The sequence below is a fragment of the Pipistrellus kuhlii genome, unplaced genomic scaffold, assembly GCF_014108245.1.
Source record: "Pipistrellus kuhlii isolate mPipKuh1 unplaced genomic scaffold, mPipKuh1.p scaffold_m20_p_3, whole genome shotgun sequence".
NCBI classification, from domain to species: Eukaryota; Metazoa; Chordata; class Mammalia; order Chiroptera; family Vespertilionidae; genus Pipistrellus; species Pipistrellus kuhlii.
The window spans coordinates 2,844,597-2,868,732 of record NW_023425529.1 but is presented as its reverse complement, the minus strand read 5'-3'; the positions used below and the strand labels follow the sequence as shown (position 1 = coordinate 2,868,732).

At 60.7% G+C, this 24,136-nt stretch overlaps 1 protein-coding gene across 1 annotated transcript in view; it reads right to left on the bottom strand.

Moving 5' to 3' along the window:
* The window catches only part of LOC123653059, a 41,178-nt gene extending 17,264 nt beyond the window's left edge, over positions 1-23,914 (bottom strand). Inside the window, exons 1-3 of the mRNA XM_045587421.1 lie at positions 23,904-23,914; positions 21,527-22,391; positions 19,611-19,772 (exon numbers count right to left, since the gene is read on the bottom strand). Coding sequence (XP_045443377.1) covers positions 19,671-19,772; positions 21,527-22,391; positions 23,904-23,914 — 978 coding nt within the window. The 3' untranslated portion in view covers positions 19,611-19,670. The remainder of the gene's footprint in view (positions 1-19,610; positions 19,773-21,526; positions 22,392-23,903) is intronic.
* Positions 23,915-24,136: the final 222 nt, after the last annotated feature.

The window sequence follows — 24,136 nt, the reverse complement described above, 5'->3', positions numbered from 1 at the left end:
TCAGGGCTGAGGCTGGGACGCGAGCCCTCCTACCTGCGTCTGCGCACAGAGCCCTCAGTAATCATTTCACTCCTCCGCCTGCACAGCCTGCGAGCTGGGCGTTATATGGTCCCCGTGTGAGAGAGGAGGACGCTGAGGCCAGAGAGGGGAAGCCACTCGTCCGAAGGTACACAGCTAGAGCCTGGGACACACCCAATGTAGCCACGGCGCTCAAGGTGCGGTGTCGCCTACGCTGGTGCCTCGCCTTCCAGCTCTGGGGCAGCGAGGACCTGAGCAGGCGGTCCCCATGCAGGGCTCTGGCTTCCTCTGTAAGGGGGTGGGTGAGACACCCTGGGGGTCCCTTCAGCCATGGCCCTTTACCCACAGACCTGAGGGCCTACCACCACCAGGTCCTGGGCCGGCAAACTGGCCTGCGGGGGACCAGCAGGGGGCGGGAAACCCAGGCTGGGAAGGGGCAGGGAGCACCTTCGGGATTCGGGGACAAGCCCCTGCCTGCTGTCACCAAGAGCAGCAGCATGAAACCTGGGAAAGCCCAGAAGAGAGGCCAGGGGTGCTGCTACGCCCCAGTGGGGACCCCAGAGGGGCCACAGCCTGCCAACCACACAGCCTGCAAGCACCTGCTGCGTGCCCAGCCTAGGAAGCCTGGCACCACATGGAACTCACGGGCCAGGAGGGGACTCGGGCAGATGGAAAGCTAGTGCACACCCCCTGGAGATGTCAGCTATACAAGGAATCCCTCCTGTGAATTACGGTGTAAAGTAAATGGCCAGTCTCTAATATCTATACTAATAAAAGGGTAACATGCTAATTAGACCAAGAGACCTTCTGGATGTCCTTCTGGACAAAGCCATGATGGCGGGGCAGAGGCAGAGGTGGTTAGGGGCAATCAGGCCAGGAGGGGAGGGCAATTGGGGTGATCAGGACAGCGGGGGGGGGGGGGGGAGTTGAGAGTGAGAAGGCCAGTAGGGAGGGGCAGTTGGGGGAAAAAGGCTGGGGGTGGTGGGAGGGGGCGGCAGTTGGGGGCAGTTGGGGGCGAAAAGGCCGCGGGGGGGGGGGTAGGGGGCGGCAGTTGGGGGCGAAAAGGCCAGGGGGGCGGGGGGTGGCAGTTGGGGGCAAGCAGGCCGGCAGGCAGAGTGGTTAGGGGTGATCAGGCAGGCAGGTGAGCAGTTAGGAGCCAGCAGCCCTGTGGGATCAGGCCTAAACTGCCAGTTGGAAATCCCCTAAGGGTTCCTAGATTAGAGAGGATGCACTGCGCCAGTCTCTTATAAAATACCCGAAGAATCGCAAATAAATACCTAAAGGGCTTGTTTGAAGCCAGGTACCACACGCCCACACTGAGAGTGGGGACTATGGCCAAGTCCCCCTCCGTCCCTGCTCCACACTTTGGGGACCAGCACGCAGCTGGTGCTCAGTAAGTTCTGGCCAAGCAAACTCCACCAGCACACTCACTTCCATGCCCGTATCAAAGCTCCTGTATGTGGGACCTCCCCTCCCCCAGTGCACCTGCTCCGGGCCCTGCACCCCCTCTGGGTCCTTTAGGAAAGGCCAGAGCTGGCAGCTCCCTCAGCACCTCCAGGCCGCTGTCACGTAGCAGGTGAGGAAAATGGACCCGAGGGGGCAAGAGCTTTGCCAAAGCCGCATGGACACGCCCCACCTGACTCCAGGGCACCTGATTCCAGGCGCCCCTTCCTGCCCTAGCCCCCTAAACACCGCTGCTCCTCCCTCCGTGTGGGTGGCCTCATGCCCCTGGTCACCCAGAGCCCGGCCTTTGCCTGCTGGACACACCTCCACAGGTGCCCTCAGATGCCCAGGCCAGTCCAGGTCCTTATCTCGCCCACGCCCACTCCTGCTCCTCTTGGTCAAGGTCAGCACCACCCCACCTGCTCGCTCAGGCCACAGATCCCGGCTTCATCCTCAACTCCTCCCCTTCTCACCAGGGGTAATTAGACCAGACACCAAGTCTGCCACCTCTGCCCTCAGCATGTCTCCCCCTCACAGGACAGGCCACCGCCATCACTCCCCCGGTTGCTACTCTGGCCTCCTTCTCCTTCAGCCCCTAATACTGGGGCCAGAAGGAATGTTCTAGAGGGGAGCTCTGATGCTTCTTCTCCTGCTCGAGATCTTTCCAGGGCTCCCTACACCCCAGGAACAGAGGCCAAGATCCTTACCCGCCTTTGAAACGTTGTGAGGGGGACCTACACCTTCCCAGCTCCCGCCTCAGCATACAGCTCTCCTCACCTTCCCTGCCCACCCTGCACTGGCACACACCCTCCCCTCTCCCTGCCACTGACCAGCTTCAGCTCAGGCATCACCTCCCCCAGGAAGCCAGCCCTGAACCCTTGGCCTGGCTTTACCGCTCTAAGGCACCTTCGCCTCCCCCTGCAACAAGCGGCATCCCCCAACCCGGACAGCCATCATTTCCCTTCCTCAAGGCCAAGAAGGCACATGTGCCCTTCGATGCCCCCGTGCCAGCAGGAGACCTGGAGCATGGGAAACTGAAAAAGCAAAAGGACCCCACAGCTCCCAGGCATGCAGTTCCCAGAGGCTTCTGTCCCCACCACCCAGCCCCAGTGCACTGCACGCTGCTGACAGCAGGGCTCCCAGCCATTAGCATTCCCTTTATCTCCATCAGAGCAGGGACGGGGCGGTGGCTCCTGGGCCCACAACGGGCAGTGTGGTCAGGCAGGTGCAGGGAAAGTGAGCCAGTGTGAACGGACCCCCTACCGGAGCCTGGCCTGGGCCAGCGGCCCTGAACTCGGCTCATGGGCCCCATTGCAGACGACACAGGCCCCAAGACCAAGCAGCGGAGCGGGGTCCCATGGCCAGTGGGGGCTGAACGAGGGGTCAGAACTGGACTCCTGCTCACTCTCGGGGCATTTAGGCGAGCAGGCATGGAGGAGAGAGCACCAAGTCTGGGGGCCCAAACAGCTTGGATTCAGACCCCTGCTCGTACCCCACCCCGCTGTGTGGCCTCAGGCAGGCTGATCAGCCTCTCTGAGCAGATGTCTTATCTGTCCCTGACCCCCTCCCGCCCCCCTGAGATTGCCACGGCCACGCACGGCCGGTAACTACAAAGCATCGCTCAGGCCCGGCTGCAGGTGGATTACCTCATCCGATCCTCTCCACACCCCCGCGACGGGCGGGCTCTAAAAGCAGCCCCATTTCACAGACAACAAAGCGAAGGCCCGGGGTCAGAGGATCTGCAGCTGTGCGCGTGGAGCTGGGTGCGCAGGGCTGGGCAGAGAAAGCAGAGCCTCTGGGTCCTCACTAATGATATTTCTTCCCGGCTCAGACTCTCCCTTTAATCCTTCAAAGGCATCCTGAATAGGCTGCCCTCCCCCACCGCCTTCCACCCACCTGCTGTGTCCTCCCTCCCACCGCCAGAGCCCAGCGCTCACCTCTGCGCCCTGATCAAAGGCTGCCTCTCCCTCTCCCGCCCTCCCCGTGCTCCACACCCTTCCTCCTCCCCGCGGCCTCGCCACCCCTAGTTAGTGCTCCCGGACAGGTGCGCAGTCCCCCCATCGCCCTGCCTGCGCCCTTCCTGAGCAAGAGTCTGAATCCAAGCTGTTTGGGCTCCCAGAGGCAACTTCCCCAAGCCCAGGCACAAGTGGTCAGCGTCCTGCTCAGAAGCTTCCAGTGCCTCCCTGGTCCCTATCCCAGCGCTAAGGACCCTCACGACCGGGCCCGGCCCTCCCTCTGCCAATCTGCCCTCTAACGCCTCCTGTAAGGAGGACACTAAACACACCGACGCACATACACATACCACGCATGCACATGCGTGCACACACATGACTCTCACTCCTCTGGCAGTGGAGTCCCCTGATTCCTCCCATACTTGAGACCACTCTCCCCCTCCCCACCCCCATCTCTACCGCCACCAGCTTCCCACCCCTCCAGCCTCACCCAAGAGCAGCAGCTCCGAGAACCCCCTTCCTGACGCCTCGGCTCTTCCCGCTCTGTGCCTGTCTGAACACGTCATCCACACCCGGTTCTGAACACCCAGAGTGGCCGCTGCTGCTGGGAGCCGAACAGCCCACACTCCCTCTCCTGGCCTGGAGGGCTCTTTGGAGCTCTCCCTCCTCCCCAGAATCCCCAATCCTCCTTCCTGTGAGAATGCCAGGTCCTAGCACTGTGACCTTCTCACCCTGCTCTGAACTCACACCTCCTGACCTTTCCCCTCGAGATGCCCAGGACTGGCGTGCCCGCCTGCCCCATCTCCACCCTGTGAATGCCACTCCTTACGCAGGACTCAAAGCTGCCTGCCTCCTACAGGAAGCCCTCTCACCCCACCAGGCATCTGCCTCCCCGCTTGGCTGTGGAATCCCTGAGAGCAGGGGCTGCTGTCATTCACCCCGGGCCCACGTCCTGCACGATGCCTGGCCCACAGCAGGTGCTTTAGGACAGTCTGCCGAGCAAACGCCCTCATTTCCTCCTGGAAGCAGAGGGAACCAGCGCATTAGCCCACAGCCAGCACGAATCGGGCCCTTCTCCCCTCCTCCGCCAGCCTCCAGCGCTCACCTGAGCCGCGACCATCATTCCACCTTCCTCCCTGACTTCCACTGCCCTCGCCTGACTCCCGTGGGGTCGGAATAAAGCCCTCAGCCTTTCCTGACTTCATTTCCTCCCCCTGCGGCTCCCGACCCTCGCTGCCTCTGCTTACTGAACGCAGCCTGGAGGGCAGGATCCCCTTCTCACTCCTCCCAAGACCGCCAGTGCCTACCACAGAGCAGGAGCCCGAAAGTCTCCTGGGACAAACCAGTGGGCCAGGGAGGGAGCGCCGGGTTCAAATCCCACGCTTCCGCCTGGGCCTCTGGTTCCCCCTCTGCAGCGGCTGGCACACGGCGGTCCTCGCCGGGCCTGCCCTGCCGGCGGATCTGAGGTAGAGCTCAGCCACAGATGGCACCGGCCGGAAAGTGCTCCCAACACCATGAGTCACTCCACACCTGGAAGGGACTTTCAATTCCAAAGGATTGAAAGCCGAGGTTGAGGCTGTTTCACACACGCCTCCATTTAATACCATTTCTCCAGCCCCAGGGCAGGTGCGGGCGGCCCGGTGATCAGGACAGATGTGGTGCTGTCTGAGGACGCTCACAGCTCCGGGGATCACGCAGACAGCCAGCAGAGACCTGCAGGACCGCGGGAAGGGGCAGGGCTGCAGGACGAGGCGGCCTGGGCCGGGGAGGGTGTCCCGTCAGACCTCCTAGAGGAAGATCATCCCTCGCTCTGGCCCATGGGAAACAATGAGACTCCAAAGAGCCAGGTCAACTAGCAAAGGGATCACCCCCCCCCTTGCTCCCCCGTCCTCCCCAAGCTAATGTCATCTTAGATACGTGGCATCATGGGGAGGGCACAACCTAGGAGGTTTTGTCCCCATTTTACAGATGAGGACATTGAGGCCCAGAGAGCTAAAGCCACTTGCCCACAGCTCTTGGGCAGCGAAGGTGGTGGGCCTCCTGCTCCTTCTGAGGCCCCCGGAGGGGCTGGGAAGAGTTTCTGGAACATTCGGCCTCTGAACTCAGGGCCCAGCTGCTCCCAGAGACAGTACGGAGAGCCACAGCCACAGGAAACAGGGGCCACAGCTGGATCTGAAAGTCACCAAATACAGCCCCAGCAAACCCTCCAGAGCGGGAGCTGCCTAATGTGAGCGGAGGGGGGGGTGGGGGTGGGGGGTTGCCCCGGGAGGCGGGAGATTTCCTGTAAGCACACTGGGCCCAGGCAGCCTTCCCTTTAATGCATGCAAATGAAGGGCATAAATTTCTGCTTACTTAACTTCACAAATGTTAACAAGCTCATAAAAAATAAGTTATTCTTCCTGAGCTCACAGCACCCTGCGTTTGTTTAATTCTGCTTCTCCTCCCTCCCAGCCTCCTCTGCGAGAGACAGGAAAAGCCGCAGCTTTTGGTGTTTCCCTGCCCATCGGGCCTGTCCGTCCGCCTCCCCTCTCTCCACCGAAGAGCCAGAGCGAAAACCCCAGATGAGGAACTGGGAGGCCCAGGGGCGAGCCCTGCTCCCTCCCCCCTCCCCGAGGCTGTGTGACCTTGGGCTCTGACTTAACCTCTCTGGTTGGATGGCTTCATCTACAGAAAAGGAATTGCACTTGCAGCCGGCCAGCCGCGGGGTTAGTGTGAGGATCAGACAAGATAATCCCAGTAAAGTGCTTAGCTCTTCCGGGCGCAATCAAACCCTCAATAAAGGTTAGCCCTGGTTATTATGTAAAGGAGAGTTAAATACCGCCCCCCCCCCCCCAATTAATCCATTTGTAGCTGTCCCTCTGGGACAGCTGAGAGCTCCAAATACGACGTGGGGATCCGTGTTGCTGCCAGCTCAGTGTTGGATACAAATCCCAGTTGGATGCTGTTAGGCAGACCCTGAGCCTTCCCCCGGGGCCAGAGGCACACCTTCAAGTGGCCTGGCCTCTGTGGGTGCGTGAAGCTGCCACCCTAGTTTAACTCCTCAAAGTTGGTTTAACTCTATGGTCGGCAAACTGCGGCTCTCGAGCCACATGCGGCTCTTTGGCCCCTTGAGTGTGGCTCTTCCACAAAATACCGCGGCCTGGGTGAGTCTATTTTGAAGAAGTGGCGTAGGAAGACGTTTAAGTTTTAAAAATTTGGCTCTCCAAGGAATTTCAGTCGTTGTGCTGTGGATATTTGGCTCCGTGGACTATTGAGTTTGCTGACCACTGGTATCAACATTAGACCCAGCTGACAGATAAGGAAACTGAGGCTTACAGAAGGGCAGCCCACAGTAAGAGTCCAGTCACCAGTCCTAGCCCATTTGTTCCCCTGAGCCTCTGCCCCACCATGCCGGCTTGAGAGATGCCTCCTCGGCACTGGAAAAAGCAAATGGCCCATTAGCCACCAGCCAAGCAGTAGGAGAGACGGCGCTTGGCTCCAGGGGCTCGGCGTGTTCTGGGACCAGGTGGGGAGCTGAGCAGGAGCTAGAACCTGCCCTGGGCCTCATCCCAGCCCCGTGATGGACATGCCGAGCCAGGGTGGCACTCCCGTGTGCCAAGCCCAGCAGAGCCCAGGGCTGGGGACTCCACGCAATGGGAGACAGGGGTCCGAGCTGGCACACTCCCCTCAGGTCCCCTCTCTCTCCTCCACCTTGAGGGCACCTCCAGGAATGGCCCTGGCCGGACACTGCACCTCGTTGGCAGTGGCACAGAAAGCCATGGGGTGGTGGCCACAGACTAGATACCACCCGGGGACTTCCCGTGGCTCCCCTGGTGGGCGTGGAGATGCCCATTTTCAGACAAGGAGTTGGAACCACAGAGAAGCTAAGCAGTCTGCCCAGGACCACACAGGAAGCAGCAGGGCGAGGCGAGCTAGCAGAGAGACCGAGGGGCAAGGACGGAGCACACAGTCCTGCCGGTTGGTGTCCAGGGGACACATCGGAGGGACGCGGGCTCCGCGGATAAGAGGGACAAGACTGGGAGGGAGGAGGGGGGCCCAGGCAGCCCCATCACTGCGGTCCACTGTACAGGCCGGTCCCTCTAAAGCTCCCATCACTGCCGCCTGCCTCTGCGTGCCCACCGTTAGTCCCCCACTTTCTCAAGTCCAGGCCACTCCGTTCTTCCTCTCACCAGTCTCAAACCGCCCCTCCGCACCTCTCCCTGGGCAGGTGCTGAACAGAGTGCGGCTCCCCGCGGTGCAGGGCCCAGCCCACGTGGCAGAGTTGAGGGCTGGAACCCAGCTCCCAGACATCCTCCTCCTTCTCTCCTTCCAGAAAACACCAGCTGCAGCAGGGGGAGAGGGAGGGGCCATGGCCTTGGTGGGCGGGGCCATGAGCGGCAGGGGTGGAGCCTGGCTGGTGGGGGCGGGCCGAGAGAAAAGGCTGGATCTCGGTCCGGTCCTGGTTGCCCTGGCAACAGGACTAATTAATTCCAACTCGGGCTCCATCTGTGCCTTGGCTGGATGGGCGGTTTGGGCTCGCGGGTGTTTGTTTTGAAGGAAGGGAGAAGAAGGGGGAGGAGCTGGGAGGCCGTAGTCCAGGAGGGCCTGGCGAGGGGCTGGCACCACCCTCCTCACACGCAGCATCCCACCCCCAACAGGAAGAGGCAGGCCGGGCCTCCAGAGACATCACGGACCTCCTCTCTGGCGGCTCATTAGGCCCAAACTGCACCTGGCACCGTCAGCACGCCCCGAGGAGAACACTGGCTCCACAGGGAGAGAGAGAGACTTGGGTTCGGATGCCAGGTCAGCTTTCTGAGTCTCAGCTTCCCCCTCTGCAAAATGGGCAGCACCTCTGGCCTCACAGGTCTCTTAGGAATATGAGAGGGAGGTCCCCAGGGCAGGGCACCTGAGGAGTCCCCTCTGTGCTGGGAGCAGGCTTTGCGGAGGGTGATCTTGGTCAAGGACCTGCCCTACACACTTGAGGAACTGGTTGAGGTGTGGAAGTTGGAGATGGAGACCCCAGGCTCGGCCAAGTTCCAGTGGGTCTCAGAAGCCAGTGTAAGGATTCTGGGTCTTAGCCCAGGGACGGTGGGGAGCCAGTGGCATGCTGGGAGCTCATGCCAATGACAGAGGGGCAAGGGAGATGGCCCAGGCCAGTGACAGTGATTGGACGCGGGCAAGGGCAGCGGGTGGAAGGCAATGGAAGAGGTGAGAGCAGGGCTCAGTGATCTACTAGGGTGAGGACAGGAGACCCAGGTGGAGTGCAGCTGACTCAGGGTCCCGATGGGTGTCAGTGAGGGTAGTGCCCACCCTGGAGCAGGAGCCTCAGAGAAGGAGCAGGTGGGCCCAGGTGAGGAGGAGAGAGGAAGGGTCAGCACGGGACAAGGTGAGTTTTAGGAGCCAGAGGAACACCCAAAGGTCTTGTTTCATGAGCAGGTGGCCCTATCAGACACCCCGCAGCCAGAGGCAGGGCACGGCAGAGATGAGCCCGGGGACCCCGTGCCACGGCTGCTAAGAGGAGGCAGAGGCGTGGGAGCATCACCCCAGAGCGATGAGGACCAGGATCTCACAGTTCCTCTCTGAACCTCAACTTCCTGTCTGTAAAATGGAAGCAAAAGCAATACCTACCCCAGAGGTTTTTATGAGGAGGGCTGTTCCCCTGGACCTTCCAGGGGGAGCCCCGGAGATGCAGGATCTCCAGGGACCTGTTTTCAGGGCCAGGGGGCAGGCCACCAACCTTTGCTGAGCATCTATATGCACCACGTGTCTCACCTGTGCTACTACACACCCTACAGACAAGGGCCTCACCTTGGCTTCTGCGAATGTGAAATGGGGATAATGGGGGGCACCCAGCCGTGGCTCTCGGGATGGCCGTGAGCATGAAATATGAACACATGTGAAGCACTTGAAACCTACCTAGCACGCAGCAAACACTGAATAAATCATGCTGTCACCACTACAGCTACAGTCACGGCTCCTCCCAACAACCCAAGCAGGCAGGGCCGCCATTGCCGTGTGACAAATGTAAAGGACAAAGGTTCCTCCAGGGCCTGGACTGGCTACCATCACAGGTTCCCCCTCCCTCCAGGACAGGGTCTGGGTCTGAGCCCTGCCTGGCCACTCCGAGCTGTGTGACCTTGGACAGGTCACCTCCCCGCGCGCGCTCGCGTGCGCGCTCTCTCTCTCTCTCTCTCTCTCTCTCTCTCTCTCTCTCTCTCTCAGGCTTAGGTTCTTCCCCTACAAAAGGAGGAGTCCTCTCAATTTACTATTGTCTGAGGCCAGAATAAGGCAATTCACAGAAGGCATCCGGCCTAGGGGCTGCGCATAGTAGGTGCTCCTACTAGTTACTATGGCCAGTGATTGATGTGCAGACCTGAAGGCGCAAACAAATGCAGATCAGCCCTCCCAGTGGGGTCTCCGGTGAGATGCCCTCACTGAGCCACACAAGCACACCCCGGGGTCCCTGTCCCCCGACTCACTCCCCCACATTTCTCCACCAAGGCCCCACACTGTGCCCCATCTATGCTTCCCTCCCACCCTGCCAGCCCCTGCAGGGAACACAGGGCCACGTGTGCCCCCTCCCAACCCCGTGGCCAACTGGGCAGCCCCTCCCCTTCCCCCTGCTCTGCATCTGCTCAATTAGGGAAACTAGGGAGCCAGGGAAACAAAGACTTAATTTCTGAGCTAATCAGCCTGCCTCATGCTAATTACCACCCTCCCAGGCAGTATGGCAGACTTCCTGGGGGAGGCAGAGGGGGAGGCTGGTCCCGGAGAATGATACTCCTTCCCCCAAAGCCTGAGCCATTCGCAACAGTGAAAAAGCAGGAGGAGAGGGTGGGGGACCGGGAGGCTCAGGCAGGTGGGGTTTCTGGGTGGGACTGGGTGCATGTGGCCAGAAGCAGGGGAACAGCAGGAATGTGCCTGGGGGGGTGTCCCCTGCACTAGCCCCACCCTCCCAGGCTTCCCTCTCAAGGCTCCTGCCCCATTTTCGGGACAGAATCAGGCTGGGGGGGGGCGGGGGGAGGGCAGAACAGGTGCCCAGTAGGTGTCCAGCCTACGGCTTTGGCAGACAGATGGACAGATGGACACTTTTAGGCTAGAAAGTTGAGCAATGATCAGAGCGAAGCTTTTGGATCACGGCGTGGTGTGTGTGTGTGTGTGTGTGTGTGTGTTGCATGTGTATGAATGCACAAACAAGAGGGCTGAGGACTGGGAGCCAGGAGGCCTGGGTTCAGTTCCCTGCTCAGACCTGGGCAGGTCCCTGCCCCCTGAAATTCAGACTGACTTCACCATGAGAGAGGTGGAGGGGATGATGGCCAAGATCACCTATCCTTCAGCAAATGCTTGCTGAGCACCTACTATGCACACACCAGGCTCTGTGCGCACAGGCTCAGCTGTCCTGATGGCTTCCTGGTGGGGGACGGGCCAGGGAGTCCACCCATAGCCCAGGCGGTGGAGTGGGGGTGCAGGAAGGCCGCACAGAGCACCGGCCTGCAGGATGTGGGCCAGGGTGGCGGCGACGAGGCTGCTGCAGGCAGGATTGTCACTGCATGTTCTAGAAAAGGTCCCGCCCAGCAGTGAAACTTCAGCTCACCAGAATTCACTGTGTGCCCCAGTGCAAATCTCTCCCCCTCGCTGGGCCTCAGTTTCCCCATTTGCAACAATGAAAAGGCAGGATGCGACGGTCTCCAAGGTTCAGCCCCCACAAGCAAGGAATCTCAGTTGTTTCTCCATCATGGGTGTGTGTGACACCAGGATGGTGAGGTACAAGAATACACACACACACACACACACACACACACTCACACAGCTGATCATGTCCCAAGCCTGGGCCCCGCTGCACACCAGATACACCAGATGGACAGGTGGACACCAGTGAGGGGCTGGCAGCGCATCCCTCCGGCCTGTCCGCTCCTGACCCCAGGTTCCTGAGTACATGCTCCCCTCCCCTGACACAGGGTCCCCCCCGCAAACTGCCTCCCTCTCACCCTGTCATGGAATCATCACAGCTGCCCCACACATGGAGTGCCTCCTATGTGCCCCGTGCCCCCATGCCTCACTGCACCAAATTCTCACAGCAGCTCTGACAGGTGACACTGTTACCCTGTTGTGCATATGGGGAAACTGAGGCTCAGACAGGTCGGGTGACTTGCTCAGTAGATGATACGCTAGGGTCTCCAATCCAACCTGATCCCAAGCTGCCACACCTACCATGTGCCAGGACCGCCTTCCTGGACCAGGGGACCAGGCCGGCCCAGGCCCTGCCCAGCCACTCGCCATGGGTTACAAAGGGCACGCAACCCAGCAAGGTGGTGAGGAGGGTGCCTGTGAACCACTGATCCAGGCTCAAATCCTGGTCTCACCACTGACTCACTGTGTGACCAAGGGCAGGGTCCTTAGTGCTCTTTGCCTCAGTTTCCCCATCTGTCAAATGGAGATAATGCTACTTTGTTGAGTTGTTGTGAGGATTTAATTTCTATAAATTTCTTAGAATTGTGTCAAGCACAGGATGAGTGTTACTGGGGTGTCATTAAAGTCATTAAATAAAAGAAATGAACGGCTGAAACCGGTTTGGCTCAGTGGATAGAACGTCAGTCTGCAAACTGAAGGGTCCCAGGTTCGATTCCGGTCAAGGGCATGTACACTGGTTGCGGACACATCACCGGTGGGGGGTGTGCAGGAGGCAGCTGGTCGATGTCTCTCTCATCAATGTTTCTAGCTCTCTATCCCTCTCCTTTCCTCTCTGTAAAAAAATCAATAAAATATATATTTTTTTTAAAAAGGAATAAATGATTCCCTTTGAATATATGGGCAGTCTGAGAATTGGGGTCCACAGAGGGTAAGGGGCAGAAATGAATTCAAACCCTGGACCCAGGGAACATGCCAAGGAGGGGATGCCTCCCCAAGGGGGATCAGGATAGCCCCCTGTGGCCTAGGGGAGATGTTTGGGCTGTGGAGTCAGGGGCCCCGCCAAGGGCCGAGGGGGGTCCCACCGGCTACACATCAGCCTTCAGTCAGGAGAGGTGGGTTCATTCCTGTACATGTGCCCTCTCCAACTCACAACAAACGCACATGCGTCACCCAGGACACACACACACACACACAGCTGCCGTCCATCCACCTCCTCATGGGCTGACGGAGGGCACTAGGCTGCTGGGAGCAGACAGGGCAGGCCAGAGAGATGGCGGGAGATGGAGTCAGAGAGGGGAGGACAGAGTGAGAGACACCGGAGGGTAAGAAAGCTGGCCCAGGCCCCAGGGAACCCGCTCAGAAACAGCCGCTTCATGGACCAGGCAACGTGGAAGGTGGAAGTGCTCCAGCCCACACTGCTGGGCCCGGGTTCGACCCGCAGCCTGGCCCCTCACTGCTGTGTGACCCGGGTCAGAGCCGCTCTGGGCATCACCTGCCAGTGAGCGTGGCAAGTGGATGGAGATCCTAAGGCTCTGACCCTTCAGCTCGAGGTCTTGGCTCCCCATAGAGGCCTGACCCCCACCTCTTCCCTAAGGACAGTCCCCCCTACCCGGCCCCCTGAGCTTCCCTGAAGCCAGGACAGAACGTCCGGATCAGCTCCATCTCAGCCAGTCCAGCCGCCCAGTCCCCAGAGCCCCTCCCCTGCCATCAGCCCCAGCACTGAAGCAGACAGGGGAAGCTCGGGGCAGGGACAGGAGCCAGCAGGCACCCAACACGTGCCTGCGGAGAAGAGGATGGACGCTGCCTTCCTGCATCGTCTCACTGCATCCTCATAATGGCCCTTGCTCCCATTGTACAGATGAAGAAACTGAGGTTCACACAGCGATCTGCTCAGAGCTACGCAGCCTTCGAGGGGATGGATGAGCTGGGATGTAACCCACGCTGCCTACTCCCAAACTTACCAGCTCATTGCAAACCTTGTTCGGAGGGCCCTGGGGAGAGTGGGAGGAGCCAGAGAGGCAGACACACCCACATTTTCTGAGCCAGCGTCCCAGGCCTCAGGACACACAGGACATAGCCAGTGCCAGCACCCTGAGAGGTGGGGGCTGGGGTGGCTGGGGTAGCCCTGCCCAGCTGCTCCCGCCACCGGCAATCCCAACAAGCAGTTAGCACTTACTGGGCACTCGCTGAACGTCAGGCTCAGCGCTGAGCACGTTCCAGTGTCCACCTTAGGAGGCAGGTGCTGTTTTTATTCCCATTTTACAGATGAGGATGCTGAGGCCCACAGTGTCTGTTGTGGGTAGAATCAGGAGGTAAACCCAGGCCTGGGCCCAAGTGCTTGACTACTGCGTCACCCACTCACAGCCCAGGAGTCCCTCCGCTCTGACTCACTGCTCCTAGCCAGCGCCCAGTGTCTGGCACTCACAGGAAAGACCTCACTCCTTGAGCCTCTGTTTAGCTCAAGGGCTCCTGAGCCACCATCACGGGGGCACCCACTCTCCTCTGCCAACCCCTCTGTGCGGCCCATCTCCACCCAGGATGCTTGCGGGCCTCGGTGAGCCCCCACCTCTGTCCTTGAGGCCCAGCCCTGGGTGCCAGGGGTAAGCTCTGACTTCCCATAGGCCTCAGGCTGTGTCCTCAGGGACAGAGTCTGGGCCTCAGCCTGGGGCACAGAGACGGCTGGAACTAGCCATGGTCCCAGCAAGTTGGAGGAAGGCAGGAGCCCTAGGGCCCTTCTCCACCTCACAGCTCCTCCCGCACCTGGAAGGATTGCAGCTGAGTTGGAGCGGTGGCCCAGGGTGGAGGAGGGGCGGGGAAATGGCTTGAGGCAGCTTCTAGAATTCCTGCACGGCCGGTCTTACCAACCATGCAGCCCCTGGCAGCCCTGTGGGCCTACTGTGTACAGAGACTTCTCTCTCCAACCCTCCCCCCAGGAGCCGGGCAGTGCCCAGGCAATGTCCCCATTTCACAGATGAGCACATTGAGGTTCAGACACATATAACTACTCAGCACTGGGATCTTACCCAGCATGCCTTGCTTCCAACCACAGAACAGTCCCTCCTGTAATCCCTGCCCTGAATCCAATCCCTTCCCAGGCCTCAGGGACCGCCTCTTCCAGGAAGTCTTCCCAGAACTCAGGGAGCCTCCACCCAGTGGGACTCTCCTACATTCAGAAAGCAGATTGAACCCCCAAACCCAGACTGCCTCCACCCTCAGACTAGGGCTCCTGGAGTTGAGGCTCTATCCCCACTCAGTCGTGGACTCCCCAAAGTCAGGGCTGAGTCCCCTCAGACAAGCATCCTGATGGCATGGTTAGGTGTCTCTCCCTGCACGCGCCCCCCCCCCACTCCCCTAAGACTAGGGCTCCCTGAGTACAGGGTCATCATGCTCTCCTTCCTTCAGACTCTTGTCATAAGGACAAGACTCTTTCCCCTCCTCCTGCCCCTCCACCCACACAGCCCCCCAACCTGGGGTACAACACTCTGCCCCCAGCCCCCAAAAGCGGGACCCCGGACCAGACCGGGCCCCCACCCCCTTCTCTCCCTTCTGGAGTTCCTCCAGGCCTAGCCCGTACCAGGCAGGCTACCCTGCCCCCAGGCCTGTCCATGAATCCCACCTCTGTTGGGCACCACAGACCCCCCTTTCTCCTCCCCAAACAAATGGGGTCTTGAGCGAGACACTGGAACAACCACGCACAACGCCAGATCTATTCCCTGGCCTCGCGTGGCTGCCAGCAGTGGGGGGGCGGGGTGGGGAGGCATCCAGGCTGGGAAAGCAATCTATTCATTCCACAGCCCCTCGAGGTCCAGCCTCTGAAACTGGGGCCACTCTGAGCCCCATCCTGGGACCCACAGCCCGCTCTCTGGGTAACCCCAGAGCAAGCCCATCCCAGGAGCCTCAGTGTTCCCGCCTCTCTCCGGTCACACGCAGGCAGAGCCTCTGAGCCTAGGTCCAAACCTGCTCTGTTCTCTGCACAGGACTTCCCCAAACCTGAGGATGGCACTTGTCAAATGGCTTTAATAACCCCACTCTGCATGGGCTGCTGTGACTGGGAAGGGGTTAAGGACAGGAATGTCCCTACACACAGATGGTACTCAGTAAAAATCAGTTTCCTTCTCTTTCCTCTTTGAAATCCCTCTCTCTCTCTCTCTCTCTCTCTCTCTCTCTCTCTCTCTCTCTCTCTCTCTCTTTGGGGGGGGGGGGGGAGAGAGCAGGGATGGAGGGGGCTAGTGGGGCAGAAAATGGCTTGTCCCAAGCTCTTAAAAAGTCCCTTATTCAGAAGTCAAAATCTCAGATCCCTCAAGCGTGGGCAGTGGGGCCTTCCAGGACTGGGGTGATTCAGCAAAGGCTGTTTTTCCACCTTGGGGAGGCAGGGGAGGCGGGGGAGGCGGGGGGAGGCGAGGAGGGGGGGGGCGGAGGCAGGGGCATGGGGGTGCTTGGAGCCAAGCCTGCAAATCAAACCCCAAAGTCCACTGCCTCCCAGAAGCCCGCCAAGATCATTAAGCCAGCCAAGACATTACTCCCATTTTACAGACAAATAAACTGAGGCACAGAGTGGTTAAGTAATTTACCTAAGGTCACACAGCTAGTGAACTAATTTGACAGTTCAGGCTGTTACCAAAGCTCTTCCTTAAGAGGTTTTCTGTGGTTTCATCTGTGTTCAGAAGAAAGTCCAAACTCCGGCTTGCAAGGCCAGGCCTCCCGCTGGGCGGTGTTGTGCAACAGAGAAGGCGGACAATCTGGAGCCAGGCCAACCTGGGATCAAATGCTCACCCTGCCACCTACTTCCAGCTGCGTGTCCACAGGCAGTTTACAAGCCTCCCGGGCCCTGCATTCCCATAAAGAGTGGGATACATTCACTATATATTGAAATACATATTTACTGAGCATCTATTATGTGCCGCGCCCCATTCAAGGCACCTGGGATAGAGTAGAGAACAAGACAGGAAAAAAACTCCTTCCCTCCTGGAGCTGATAATCTACCTTGGTGGGTGGGTACGTAACAGGCACATAAACAAAATGGCATGTGGTGGTGTCAGGGACTACCAGGAAACAGAAGGAAGCTCAGATCACACAGAGTGGTCAGGGAGGGCCTCCCGGAGGAGGTGGTAATGAACCAAAACGGGAGACAGCCAGGCCACACGTCCAGCAAGCAAAGAAGGAACAGAGCCTCCTGCACAAGGAACAGCACGCGTAAAGGCTGGGAAATTAAGTGGGACCCAGAGCACAGAGGAAAGCGCCTGGCACACAGCAGATGCTCAATAAAGAGCGGCTATTGGCATTATTGCTATCAAATCTCAAGCTCCTCCCACCCACTGTCTTCTCCTGGAAAATGGGATACTGCGCAGATTCAGGGGACTCCTGGGTGTCTTTCGCAAATATGAATTCATTTAAAGCAATGCTCGCTCCACTGCTTTTCCCTCCACTTCGCAGGTGGGGAAACTGACCCTCCCAAGATCCCACAGGCCATACATGGCAACATCAGGATGTGAGCCTTAGTCTTATCATCCCAGACCCTATGCTCCTGCCAGCCTTCCGTGGTCTCACTGTACACAGACACTCACTACGTCTCCCCACCCATCCCAAGGCAGCGCTCACTGCTAACCGTCTCTTCTTGGGGTGAACTGAGGTCTGTGCCTGGTTGGTCCACCTCTGCCCTTTGATAGCCCTCTTCCCTAGCTCAACCTGACATGTAAAGAAGGTGGGATAGAAGGAACAGCCATGTTGTAGGCGGTTTGGCTCACTGGATAGAGCGTCGGCCTGCATACTGGAGGGGTCCCGGGTTCAATTCTGATCAAGGGCATGTACTTGGTTGCAGGCACATCCCCAGTAGGAGGTGTGCAGGAAGCAGCTGATGGATGTTTCTAGCTCTCTACTCCTCTCCCTTCCACTCTGTAAAAAATCAATAAAATATATTTTTTAAGAAAGAAGGAAAGAAAGAAAGAAAGAAAGAAAGAAAGAAAGAAAGAAAGAAAGAAAGAAGAGCCATGCCTCAGGAAGCACCTCCCAGGTACCAGGCCCTGTGCACTAACTTTATTCCCTGCTTGAGGTGAAATAGGAATTCTTATCATCCCCATTGTACAGAAGAAGAAACTGAGGCCGAGAAAGACAAAGGAATGTGCCCGTGGCTATCCACCTAGAAAGTAGCAGGATCCGAACCAGATCTCTGTCACTCAAAAGATGGCCACCCATCACTCCCCAGGGCCCTCCAATGCCCCGCTTTGGGCCTCCTTTCTGTCCCTGGCCTGGCCTGGCCCCTGGTGGTGTCATGGAGGCCGATAGGACTGGCTTTCCCCTGCATCTGTTCCTCCCAAGGCACCAGCACGCTGTGTGCTGTGAAGAAAGCCAGAAGGCAGGGGCTCAGGCAATGCCCACTGGGTTCAAGTGCACACACAGGGCCGTGGAGCAAGCAGGGGGGAACACGCGACAGGATCCGGTCACGCCCGGCCCATCCTGGCTCCGCCACCAAGGAGCTGCGGGACCCTCCGGAGGCCCTCCTCTCCCGCCTGCTTCCTGCTGCCACGAGACCAGCTCAGGAAGGGCACGCACACGAAGGCAGGTCTCTGATGAGCAGGCACTGCTCTCCCCCCAGGGCATGCCAGAACATCCTTTCAAAAACCCGCTTCAAAAGGAATTTTGATCGCGGTGGCCACTTACTGAGAGTCTGTTAAGTGCAAGAAGCCACACCAAGGGCATCACATACTTTATCCCAAGGGACAGCGACCTGGAGAGGCATGTACATCTCCATTTCACATGTGGGGAAACTGAGGCGCAGGGCTTGGCAGCTGTAAGTGCTAGAGTCAGATGACTCTGAATGGGAGGGTAGCAGAGGCTCCCGGGGAGGATGGGGGGAGGGGAATGAGGCCTGGTGAGCTGGACATCTGGGGGAGGCAGGTGCCCCAGGGTCAATCCCAGTCCCAGCGTGGGCCCACTGTGTGACCTCAGACAAATCGCCTCCCCTATCTGATACCTCGAAGGCAGGCACCAAAGCCAGGCTTCCCAGAGCACAGCACGGGTGAAGGCAGTCGTGGGGGGTGGGGGGCAGGAAGGAGGATGCATCCGGGTGGGACTCATACGTTCAAAAGCCCGGAGGCCGGAGGGCTCCAGGAGGCAGAGGCAGAGAAGTTGGCCGCAGAAGTGAGAAGAAAGGACAGACAGAGGGCACCTTGGGAGGAGGGACAGTGACGGTGCAACAGGGTCCAGTCCAGCCACGTGACAGGCAGGAAAGCACTGGATGTGGAGATACAACTCAGCCCACCCACTGCACCCCCCCTCAGCCCACGTCAGCCTGTGTCCGCCACACCAACTCACAGCAGCAGCCACTCCCCCGTCACACCCCCACTGTCCTCCTGGAGCCCCCTCACCCTTACCATCCCTGCACCAGCCCCTCCAGAGCCCCAGCCCTTTCCTGAGGACCTCAGCACCTCAGCAGCCACAGCCCCCCACGTGGGGACCATCACAGCTTAGAGACGCATCTCCCTCTCCCTAGCAACCACCAACACCCAGGCCAGGCTGCAAGCCTCCTTCCTCCCTGTCTCCTCGTCTCTCCATGGAGACCACAGTGCCACAGAGGCGGGTCCTCTCCGCGTCACTCAGCAACCGGCAGGACAACAGCTCCCTCCACGTGGCCGCCACCGACACAGCCTCAGTGACAGCGACAGCCTCTGCCGCTCCTCTCCGGGCAGCCACGGGCCCAGCCAGGACAGGAGGGCCCCTGCAGGCCTGCCCGCCGGCCCGGGGCCCAGCCGGCCCTCCCTGCCGCCTCCACACACACAGGCCACCGGATCGGGCAGGGACTGATTCTGCCGGGCGTTTCCCCGGCTCCCAGCTCACTCCCAGGCCCTCAGGCTGCCCCTCCCCATCACAGGAAGGCCCCCCCTGAGGGCGAAGAGGCCATCTCCTCCCAGGCTGGCCCGGGAAGCCAGTCCCTCACCCCCACCCGGTGCACAGATGCCCCCGCCTGCAGCAGGCCGGCCTGGCCTGCTGGGTCTCAGCTGGGAGGAGCGGCGGGACTGGGGTGCCTGAGCCAGCAGCCGGCAGCGGCTCCCTCCCCAGCCTCCCGGTGGACCGGTCCCAGCCCCCAAAAGGCCTGCCACTCTGCCAGCTGCCTCACGGGCCCTGGGGAAGGGAAGCTGAGGAGGGGCGGCGGGTCGGGGTGCCCGCAGCTGGGGGCAGGGCTGGGCAAGGCAGGAAGGGACAGACAGTGGGGCAGAGGCTGGCCCGCATCACGGGTTGGCAGGGCCAGGTCATGTGAGCCGGGCTCACCTCCATCCACACTCACACGCTCGGGAGGGACCTTGTCCTTACCAGCCGTCTGCGGAGAGAGGGGACCCCTCCGGCCAGCGAGGCTCTGCTCCCGGCCCGGTCTCAGGGAGGTCCCCGCAGCAGCAGAGGTGGCAGCAGCAGTGGCAGTGGGTCTCCGGTCCTGGCCCAGCTCTGGCGGCAGCAGCTCCTCACCCAAGTCCTCTCCTGTGGAGGCGAAGGGAGAAGGGGGAGGGAGGGAAGGAGGGAGGGAGAGGAGAGCAGGAGAGGGAGGGGACAGCAGGAGGGAGGGAGGGAGGGAGGAGGGGAAAATGCTGAAGTCTTGAAGGGTACACTCACTTCTTTCTTAGGTTTCCCATGGCAACCGAATATACCACAAATGAATATCAGTGTGAGAGAGGGAGGAGACAGAGGGAGGGAATGGAGGGAGATGGAGGCAGAGATGGAGAGAGATAGAGGCAGGAGATGAGGAGATTGCGGGGGGAGGGAGATGGAGAAAATGATGGGGCAAGAGAGATGGAGGGAAAGGGCCTCGGGGCCCGGATGGAGAGCTGGGGCTCCCCATCCTACCCCAGGGATTCAGGGGGAGGGGAGGGGCCGGAAGCCACAGGGCTTCTTTTAATCCCTCCACGGCTTCTTGGGCAGAGGAGCAAGCAACAGATGGATGGATGTTCTGAGAGCCACAGGGCCCTCACCCCGCCCCACCCTCCACCCCATGTCCTTCACTCCCTGCTGGGCCCCAAGCCAGAGTCCCAGCCCCACCCCTCGCTTGGTCATGAACACACACCAGGTGGGGTGGCCATCCACACCCTCACCCTGCTCTGATGCCCAGTGCCCACACACAGAGCCCCCCCCCTCCGGTGCCCAACCACGCCCCCCTTCTGCCCATCGCCCCAACAGCAACACGGCCCGTCTTGCAGGGAGCAGGCCCGTCTCCCAGCGCATATTCCTGCACCCCCTCCCGCGTGCCCACCGCCTGCGCCCCACTCCCCACCATATGCGCTCACATACCCGAAGAGCAATGGGCCTGCCCGACCTCCACCTGCCCAGGCTCACTCCCGGACAGACGTGCCTGGCGGGGCCTTCCCTCCATCTGCGCGCACACGTGCACACCACGCGCTCATCCCCGCCCCTCGGAGGCCCCTCTCTCAGTCTGGCCCTGCACCCCCTCCCTCCCCAGCCCAGATGGTCCTCCTGGTCCTCCCCATCAGGCAGACGCTCACACCTGGGCGCCTCGGCATGGCCATTCAAAAGCAGGCGCAGACCCACCGAGCTGGCAGCCGCTGCCACAGCTCAGACACGGGCCCTGCGCTGCCTCGGCTCCAGACCTCTACCCAGAGGAAGAAAACAGCCCAGCAGCAGGCGTGCTCCGGGAAAGGGCTCCCGGCCCGAGAGGGTCACTGCTCCCCCTCCCGCCCCAGCTGCAAGGCTCACACTTGACCCTGAGCCCTGTGGCCAGCAGGGACAGGACAGCACCCCAAGGACCACACACATCCTCACACACAACCTGTACCCACAGGACAGCAACCAGCACACCAGACTTTCACACGCGCTCAGACACACAGGGGCACACAGCCCCCCATCCACTGCGCACAGCTGCCCACAGAGCCCGGACACAGGGGGCCCACCTCAGCACACGGGCCCACACGGGTGTGCCGACATGCCTGGGAACCCTGCACACACACACGGTGACACGCTCATGGAAACACAGCGGGCCACCCAACGCACACAGCTTTCACCCTATGCACCCACACACACCTGCCCGCGGACAAAGGGGCCCCTACACAGCTCATGGGTTGACACATCCAGGCCCCAAGCATGCCCATCCCAGGATGAGCTCCCCGCCCTCCAGCGCACACGTGGCCACACCTGCACACCCGCACAGTGCGCCCAGGTGGGTCCCCAGCCACGTCCCCTCCACCCCATCCGGTGCACACCCACCCCATCCCGTACACACCCACCGGGCACACACATCCTCGCTGCGATCGCTCCTGGTCGCCCCGGTCCGCAGGCAGGCCAGTCCCTGCCAGGACCCGCCGGCCCCCGCCCCGCACCCGCGGGTTTACGATCCCCGCCCCGCGCCGGGCCCAGAGGCCGTGAAATTGGCTGCGAGCGTCGGGGGATGCGGCTGCGAATCCTAAGCACAGGGAAGCAGGGCGGAAACCCGGGCTGGCCGCGGGCGGGGCGTCGCGGAGCCGAGCTGCGGGCAGCGGGACTGGGAGCCCGCAAGGGCGGGCGCCCCCGGAAGGGGCTGTGCGCGCCCCCGCTCCCGCCGCGCCCCTGCAGCCCCCGCAGCTCCCGCCCCGCCTGCCCGGCCCCCTCCTCCGGCCCAGCCGCCTGCACCAGCCCAGCCCGGACTGTGTGCGCCTGGGTGCACCGCTGGCCCAGCCCCGGACGCCTACTGGGGACGGACGGGCACACCCCGCTGCCCTGCAGACCGGGGCACGCCTTGGCCAGCGCTCTGCGACTCCGCGCCGCCTCCTCCGGGCCGCCTTCCCGGCTTTCCAGCCTCCCCCCTCCGACGTCCCTCCGCTGGCCTGGCCTCCGCTCACACGCACAGCCGCAGGCTCAGCCACACCCGCGGCCTCGCAGCAAAGAAAGGGAGAGGGAAGGCGTCGCTCCGTCCAAAGATGCAAGACGCTAGAGTCTCCCGTCCCCACCGCGCTGCATGCCTCTGCCGGCTGCGCGGCCTTGAACCCTCGTCCGCAGACTCTGTCTGCCTCAGTTTCCTCATCCACTCCACAGGAATGAGGTAGAGGATCGATCTGAGAAGTGCATGAGGGACTCTCTGGACGGGCCTGGAGCAGCAGCCAGCGGAGCGGGACGCTTATTAGTCAGGATTAGTCAGTATCGGCCTCCCTCTGGCTGCTGTGTCACCCAGGACAAGGCGCCTCGCTTCTCTGAGCTCAGGCTCCTCTGGCAAACGAGGGGGCGGGTGGGCGGAGTCCAGGAGATGGCTGGGAACATAGAGCAGCCTCCTCCGCTGCCAGACAGCCAGCAAACATGGGTGAGCTAACCTGGAGATGCATTTTTAACATGCAGATTCCTGGGTCCTACTGAATTAAAGTCTCCGCAGGCAGGGCCCAGGAACCTGCATTTAACAAACACCCAGAGACTCTGGGGAATCCCTGACGAGGAAGGATAATGCGTCATTTCTCTGTTCAGAGTTTGTGGTTTTCTAGGGCTGATCCCCAAACCACATTCCAAGTCTCATCTTCCCAAAATCCACGTCAGGCTTTCGGACCTCCGGACCTCAGCTCCTGTGTTCCCTGGCCCTGGCCTGCCCCCCGCCAGAGGCCCTCGGACCTCTCTCACAGGCCTCCGGCCAACGTTAAACCAGATCAGAGAGTGTTCCGCCCCGCGCCTGGCAAACAGCAGGCGTGCGATCAAGGGAGACCTGCAAAGCCCCCAGCAGGAGCGGTTCCGGCCTCTCCACCCCGCAGAGCCTGGTCCGCATGTGGCCTCCGGCCCGCAGCATCCGCCCCACCTCCCAGGGGTCACAGACCACAGACAACCACCGTCAAGCAAGCCTGACTGTGGGCAGGCCCCACGCTGGGCACTTGGCAAGAATGTCCCCTCTCTCCTCCCGGACAGGAACTCACTCCCCCCTGCAGGTCCTGCCTGAGCCCCCAGCACAGAAGCTGCCCCGGGTGAGAAGAATGTGAGGGTGTAGATAGAAGGCAGCTGTTCCACAAATACAGCCTGAGCCTCTACCTGTATGGAGCCGGGAGAGACAGACAGGAAATGCAAGCAGAGCCAGCCCCTCCCCTCCCCCTGGCCGTGAAAAGGTCAAGGAAAGGAGGGAGAGGGGCATGCCAACCCCACAGCCTCTTTAGCCCCAAGATCCAGGGAGACTTCTGGGAGGAGAGAGATGATAAAGATAAGCCAAAGAGGGAAACTGAGTCAGGCCTGTGTCCAGAGCAGAATGGGTCAGAGAGCCCTTGGAAACTGCTCCTCACTTTCCCACTGAGAGAAGAGAAACACACACAGTCACCCGCACAGCGACGTACCCTGCCTCCCCCTCCTCCCCGTCGGCACACTTCAGCTGGGGGAGGGGCGGCTCCTGGGCCCTCCCTCCTCCAGCCTCCTCAGCCCCCAGCCCTGCTCCAGGACACAGGTTCTGTGCACTTCAGGGGGTGAAAGTGAAGGCTGAAAAAGAGGGAAGGAAACATATCTCGCACGCGCACACACACACACACACACACACACAGCCCAAGACCCACTCCTGGGAACCAGGAACGGATCTAGGAGACAGATGGGAAGGGGGCGGGAACTCATCTCATTGACACCTACTATGTGCCAGACACCATGCTACACACTCGGTATCTATCCTCTTACATAACCGACATACAGGCATTAGGAATGTGGGACCGTGAGCCCCACTGTATGTGGAGGAAGCAGGGCCCTGGGGAAGGGGAAGAAGTGGACTTACTTGCCCAGGACATACTTCAAGGAGGAAATAAGGCTGAACTTGGACCCTGCGCCCTGCGCCCTGCCCTTCCTAGGAGGGAGACAGGGAGAGTGTGGTGCAGTGGTCCCGCAGCCACAGCTGAGCCCACCAGCGGCTCGGG